This window comes from Magallana gigas, chromosome 2 (genome assembly GCF_963853765.1).
Source record: "Magallana gigas chromosome 2, xbMagGiga1.1, whole genome shotgun sequence".
In the NCBI taxonomy this organism is placed as follows: Eukaryota; Metazoa; Mollusca; class Bivalvia; order Ostreida; family Ostreidae; genus Magallana; species Magallana gigas.
Window position 1 is genome coordinate 13,181,637 of NC_088854.1, and position 7,807 is coordinate 13,189,443.

At 36.7% G+C, this 7,807-nt stretch overlaps 1 protein-coding gene across 1 annotated transcript; it reads right to left on the bottom strand.

The window, feature by feature from the left end:
* Positions 1 to 302: 302 nt before the first annotated feature.
* On the bottom strand, positions 303 to 1,653 carry LOC105338455 (leucine-rich repeat, immunoglobulin-like domain and transmembrane domain-containing protein 3). Its single transcript, XM_066076667.1, has one exon. It carries the CDS (start codon positions 1,651 to 1,653, stop codon positions 502 to 504), a length of 1,152 nt encoding a protein of 383 aa, XP_065932739.1. The 3' UTR covers positions 303 to 501.
* Between the last annotated feature and the right edge of the window lie 6,154 nt (positions 1,654 to 7,807).

A 7,807-nucleotide genomic window follows, 5' to 3' on the forward strand; every position in this document is an offset into this window, starting at 1 on the left:
ATAAAACTGTATATTTTCCAATAATAAGAGATAAACTTATATTCTCGGCTAATTTTTACTGTGCTATTGATGGTTTATCTCGCGACAACCCCCTCTTCTTAATATTGTGATTTCACACAATAATCAATCTGATTTAGGGAGATTTTATTCCATAATATGACATTATCAACATAAATCGATGTAAATCAAACAAACATAAATCGTAATAAATAACAAATCAATATGATACAAACAAACTACAGAAGGATATGTTTGATAAAAGCATTAAATAATATATTCAAAAACATTGCGATATGATAAATACTGTTTTAACAAAACAAAGCAACAAGAAATACATGCAGTCTTTGATAGTCGTTAATGACACGTTCGTGAATCAAATACCTAGAAAATTGAGAAGTCAAATTGATGTCTGTGTTTGAATCACGAAAAAAATAGCCATAAATTACAAGGTAGTTTTTTTCCCATGAGATTCCGTTCTCTTATACTCTACAAAATTTCCCGCTATTCGTAAAATTCATAACTCCCAATAGTATGCACTCTTCGTGTTCGTCTCGGAGTGAGGTTCCGGACCGTATCGAAAAGGTCTTGCTTCGGTTTCTTTTCCGACATTGGAGGAGGTTTCTTCTTCCGTGTACAGCAATGAATGACCAGACAAATCATGGAGGTAATAAACGCGCTCCCACCGGCAGCCGCCACCATCATGTAAATCGTATTCATGGAGAACATCCCTTCCGCCGGCTTAGGCATCTTCTGGTTTCCTGCAGGTGGAACTGGAGTGGTATTTTTAATTGTCGTCTGCTTAACAGTGGTTGTGGTGGTGGGTTTGGTGGTAGATGTTGTAGTAGGTTTTTCAGTGGTAGTGGTAGGAGTGGTGGTAGTCGTGGTGGTAGGAGGGGTGGTAGTCGTGATGGGGGTACTGGTTGTTGTTGTCGGGGTGGTGGTTGTGGTCGTCGTAGTGGTAGGGGTAGTGGTAGTAGTGGTGGTGGTAGTCGTTGTAGTGGTGGTTGGAATATCGGTCACGGTCACTTGCATGTTGACCACATTATGTTTCTTCACGTTGTTGGCCTGAACCGTCCACTGACCGTCGTCATCAACGTCCAATGACTTTATGGTAAGGACACCTGTCTCAGATACTTCGTAATTTGGATAATCATAGTTATAATACCTCAACTCCGTCTTGTCAGGCTTTGTCCATATGACGTCAGGGAAAGGGTCTCCTCCGAATGTACATGAAATATTGAGGCTGGAGTGATACTTGCCGGTACTTGAAGTTGAAGTGCAACTTACAGATGCCGGTACACAGGTTAGCTGGGAGGATGGGACATTTACAATGGACATGTATTGGAGATATTCTGGTGTACTACACGTCACAGATTCCGGTATAGGACTAGGAAGCACTTTTACCCACTCCAAGGCACAGGTGCATTTCCAATTATTGTCATTTAAGTGGACACTCTTTATGTGTGGTAATGTCATTATTGATGAATTGGAAAGTTCTGTAAGAATGTTTCCGGAAATGTCGATATAAGCCAGATTTGTAAGTGTCTTAGTGAAGCTCCAGTCCAACTGCTTTAGTTTGTTTCCATGAAGGTCTAAGACCTTCAATATTGGAAGATTGTCTAATAAGCGCTTGTCCAGTTTCTTTAAGCCCATCTCTGCAAGGTATAATTCTGTCAATTTGCTTAAATCGTTGAAAGCAGACAATTGTAATTCAGTGTCATTATTTCCAGACAAATTCAAAACTTTGAGTCTTGTTAACCCCTTTAACGTGTTTTGTGCTATTTCGCCAATTTTGTTGAAAGAAAGATCCAGCGTGATCAACGTTGGTGGCAATGAAGCGCTTGCTATGGATTCCACATTACTGAAAGCCATATAAAGTCTCTCCAGTTTCTGGAAGGAATTAAGATTTTTACTTTCAATCGACGGAATCTGGTTTCGAGAGGAAAAGGTACCACTCAGTTGTAATGCAGTGAAATGACTTGGGAATCCGGACGGAAAGCTGGTTAATCCTGGTCTGCAAATAGCAGAGACATTGGAACATTGGCACTGTGTTGGACAAGAAGTTTCAACATTCCCAAAACTCACAACAATAAGTAGGCAATCGGTTTTTAGAACGCAGTTCGCAGTTCGCAGTTCGCAATTGAATAGTGAACTGCGTTCTATAGAACGCAGTTCGCAATTCAAAATTTAGAATTCATATTTGGGGCCCGCTTGCCTTATATGCAATTGAATAGTGAACTGCGTTCTATAGAACGCAGTTCGCAATTCAAAATTTAGAATTCATACTTGGGGCCCGCTTGCCTTATATGCAATTGAATAGTGAACTGCGTTCTATAGAACGCAGTTCGCAATTCAAAATTTAGAATTCATACTTGGGGCCCGCTTGCCTTATATGCAATTGAATAGTGAACTGCGTTCTATAGAACGCAGTTCGCAATTCAAAATTTAGAATTCATATTTGGGGCCCGCTTGCCTTATTTGCAATTGAATAGTGCACTGCGTTCTATAGAACGCAGTTCGCAATTCAAAATTTAGAATTCATACTTGGGGCCCGCTTGCCTTATATGCAATTGAATAGTGAACTGCGTTCTATAGAACGCAGTTCGCAATTCAAAATTTAGAATTCATACTTGGGGCCCGCTTGCCTTATTTGCAATTGAATAGTGAACTGCGTTCTATAGAACGCAGTTCGCAATTCAAAATTTAGAATTCATACTTGGGGCCCGCTTGCCTTATTTGCAATTGAATAGTGAACTGCGTTCTATAGAACGCAGTTCGCAATTCAAAATTTAGAATTCATACTTGGGGCCCGCTTTCCTTATATGCAATTGAATAGTGAACTGCGTTCTATAGAACGCAGTTCGCAATTCAAAATTTAGAATTCATACTCGGGGCCCGCTTTCCTTATATGCAATTGAATAGTGAACTGCGTTCTATAGAACGCAGTTCGCAATTCAAAATTTAGAATTCATACTTGGGGCCCGCTTGCCTTATATGCAATTGAATAGTGAACTGCGTTCTATAGAACGCAGTTCGCAATTCAAAATTTAGAATTCATATTTGGGGCCCGCTTGCCTTATATGCAATTGAATAGTGAACTGCGTTCTATCTAGAACGCAGTTCGCAATTCAAATTGTTGAATAGTGAACTGCGTTCTATCTAGAACGCAGTTCGCAATTCAAAATTTAGAATTCATACTTGGGGCCCGCTTGCCTTATATGCAATTGAATAGTGAACTGCGTTCTATAGAACGCAGTTCGCAATTCAAAATTTAGAATTCATATTTGAGGCCCGCTTGCCTTATTTGCAATTGAATAGTGAACTGCGTTCTATAGAACGCAGTTCGCAATTCAAAATTTAGAATTCATACTTGGGGCCCGCTTGCCTTATATGCAATTGAATAGTGAACTGCGTTCTATAGAACGCAGTTCGCAATTCAAAATTTAGAATTCATACTTGGGGCCCGCTTGCCTTATATGCAATTGAATAGTGAACTGCGTTCTATAGAACGCAGTTCGCAATTCAAAATTTAGAATTCATATTTGGGGCCCGCTTGCCTTATTTGCAATTGAATGGTGAACTGCGTTCTATAGAACGCAGTTCGCAATTCAAAATTTAGAATTCATACTTGGGGCCCGCTTGCCTTATATGCAATTGAATAGTGAACTGCGTTCTATAGAACGCAGTTCGCAATTCAAAATTTAGAATTCATACTTGGGGCCCGCTTGCCTTATTTGCAATTGAATAGTGAACTGCGTTCTATAGAACGCAGTTCGCAATTCAAAATTTAGAATTCATATTTGGGGCCCGCTTGCCTTATTTGCAATTGAATAGTGAACTGCGTTCTATAGAACGCAGTTTGCAATTCAAAATTTAGAATTCATACTTGGGGCCCGCTTGCCTTATATGCAATTGAATAGTGAACTGCGTTCTATAGAACGCAGTTCGCAATTCAAAATTTAGAATTCATACTTGGGGCCCGCTTGCCTTATATGCAATTGAATAGTGAACTGCGTTCTATAGAACGCAGTTCGCAATTCAAAATTTAGAATTCATACTTGGGGCCCGCTTGCCTTATATGCAATTGAATAGTTCTAGAACGCAGTTCGCAATTCATTTTTGGGGCCCGAAATTTTCAGGGGCATCTACTAGTGGTATTTCACTACCACTGTGAAATTTGGTGATGCAGTAATCTATAGTTTTTGAGATCTGTATGGTGTCCGGATAGGGCCATTTGCATTAGCGCGACATCGCGTTCAGATAAACGAGACATTGCGCTAACACATGTACACAACACACCGTCGCGCTAACGCAACTTTGCACAACACGCCGTCGCGCTAACACAACTTTGCACAACACGCCGTCGCGCTAACACAACTTTGCTTAACACGCCGTCGCGCTAACGCAACTTTGCAAGTTTCACAGTCTAGTAGGAAGTCGTGTCCGGAAATATTAGACTGCGCATGCTGAAATATGCATGCACGCAAGCATGGATAAAAAATAAATAAAATGTACTTTGAAATATATATATTATTTTCATTTATTATCAGTGCATATGAATAAAGATATAGTTACTAGTGTGTCACTAGATAAGGATATGAATTTCGTGGATCATTGTTTAGTTGATCCACGAAATTAAATATTCATTGAAGTGCAATTTTAATTAACATTTTGTATTGATAGGTTCATTGGCCACTAATTTACGTATACTTGATATTGTGATTTTCACTTTATCCACGAAAATTGATGCCCTTGAATATCAATGAAACTACAGTATTCAATTGCATATAAGCTCGATTCTCAGAAACTATAGATAACTGCATCACCATATTTTCACTGTGGTAGTGAAATACCACTAGTAGATGCCCCTGAAAAATTCAGGTCCCGAATATGAATTCTAAATTTTGATTTGCAAATTGCTTTCTAAATAGAACGCAGTTCACTATTCAATTGCATATAAGTCCGATTCTTAAACATAGGTAATAACAGATTACAAAGCTCACCGAGACGAGGGATCACCTTTTTGAGGAATCACCTTTATGAGACCACCTTTATCATATTATTTGAAAATCATAGTTAATGATCTTGGATATACATGGATACTGTTTTGACAAAATATCGTATAACAATATCATATAAATAAAAATTGTATAATAATCATATGTTCATTTCATAGGGTATTATATGATACAATGTTTATCAATACGATAATATAAAATACTATATTGCATCCTATGATACCAGTACAATATATATCATATATTACAATAAAATATATACTGTAATAAATAATGATGAAATATGATATTGTAACATATGATATGACATTGTATCTTGTTATACATTATTGTATTTGATCACATAATACACTATCATAATATATTATGATATTGATATGATATGATACATTATAATAATATATGATACAATATCATATCACATAATGCATCACAATATTATACTGTATAATATTATAGCATGATATTGCATTGTATGATATTGTATCATATTTAATACAATGTAGGATATTGTATCATATGATACAACAAAATTAGCTACAACATTGTATCATATCAATTGATACAATATCATGTGATATAGTACTATATTATATCATACAATATCATAGTATACTTTATTGTATGATATGATACAATATCACATTATACAATATCATATAATACATTTTCATATATTGATATAATTATATATTATATAAACCAATCTCATTTTATACAATATCGTATCATATGATATGATATATATTATACAATATCATATCATATGATACTATATTATGATGCAATATCATATGAAATAGCATGTGATAAAATATAATATATGTCATATTATACAATATCATATTATACAATATTGTATCATAATAAACAATACTATACATAACAATATCACAATACAATATCATATCTTATGTACAAAAAAAATTGATACAATATCATATCGTATCATATAACTTTTTACAATATAATATATGATATAATATTGTATCATATAAAACAATAGTGTATCATATCATACAATACTATATCATAGGAATCATATTATATCATTTAACAACGAACACATCTATCAAGCAGGTTTTAGATAGGATAATTTTTTTTAGCAACTTTGATAATGGAGATCTGCATCTGAAGCTACCTCTGCAGTTCATTAATATTATAGTTAAATCAACTTTGCAAGCTATTATCTATAAAATTTGTGACCTGTTCCAAAAAAACAAATCTCATCCAGCATCCGAAACATACGCCTCAGATTCAGCATTCAAGCCTGCCAGGTGCATCAGTATCATAAGACGTATCATCCATGCAAGTTTTATGAAGTTGGGACCAGTAATAACTAAGATATAATCATCAGAGGGCACCTGCTCCAAAAACTTTAACAAACTCTTAAAACCTTAACCTCCTTCAGCATCCGAAACCTATGGCTCAGATTCAGCATTCATGCCTGTCAGGTGCATCAGTATTATAAGACGCACCATCCATATAAGTTTGGTGAAGTTAAGACCAGTGATAACTAAGTTATAATCATCAAAGGGCACCTGCTCCAAAACTTTAACCAGCTCTAAAAACCTTAACCTCATCCAGCATCCGAAACTTATGGCTCAGATTCGGCATTCCTTCCTGTCAGAGGCATCAGTATCATACGACACACCATCTATGCAAGTTTGGTGAAGTTAGGACCAGTAATAACTAAGATATAATCATCAAAGGGCACCTGCTCCAAAAACTTTAACCAGCTCTTAAAACCTTAACCTCATCCATCATCTGAAACCTATGGCCCAGATTCAGCATTCAAGCCTGCCAGGTATATCAGTATCATAAGACGCACCATCTATGCAAATTTAGTGAAGTTAGGACCAGTAATACCTAAGATATAATCATCAAAGGGCACCTGCTCCAAAAACGTTAACCAGCTCTAAAAACCTTAACCTCATCCAGCATCTGAAACCTAAGGCTCAGATTCAGCATTAAAGCATGTCTGATGCATCAGTATCATAAGATGCACCATCCATGCAAGTTTGGTAAAGTTAGGACCAGTAGTAACCTATAAATTGCTATCAAAGGGCACCTGCACCAAAAACTCTAACTTGCTCCAAAAACCTTAACCTCCTCCAGCATCTGAAACTCATGGCCCTGATTCAGCATTCAGGTCTTTCAAGTCCATGAGTAGGTCAAGATGCATCATCCATGCAAGTTTGGTGAAGATAGGACAAGTAATAACTTAGATACAGGACCTGCAACAAAAACTTTAACCAGGTTCGGACGCCGACGCCGAGGGTATAGCATAAGCTCCCCCCGACTTCGTTTCGGTGAGCTAAAAACTACCCAAATATGAATTCTAAATTTGAATTGCAAACTGCGTTCTAGATAGAACGCAGTTCACTATTCAATTGCATATAAGGCAAGCGGGCCTCAAATATGAATTCTAAATTTTGAATTGCGAACTGCGTTCTAGATAGAACGCAGTTCACTATTCAATTGCATATAAGGAAAGCGGGCCTCAAATATGAATTCTAAATTTTGAATTGCGAACTGCGTTCTAGATAGAACGCAGTTCACTATTTAATCGCACTAAATTTTGAATTGCGAACTGCGTTCTATAGAACGCAGTTCACTATTCAATTGCATATAAGGAAAGCGGGCCTCAAATATGAATTCTAAATTTTGAATTGCGAACTGCGTTCTAGATAGAACGCAGTTCACTATTTAATCGCACTAAATTTTGAATTGCGAAGGGCGTTCTATAGAACGCAGTTCACTATTCAATTGCATATAAGGCAAGCGGG

Coding starts and splice junctions, on each gene's coding strand:
- LOC105338455 (XM_066076667.1), bottom strand. CDS start 1,653: ATGGGCTTAAAGAAACTGGACAAGCGCTTATTAGACAATCTTCCAATA.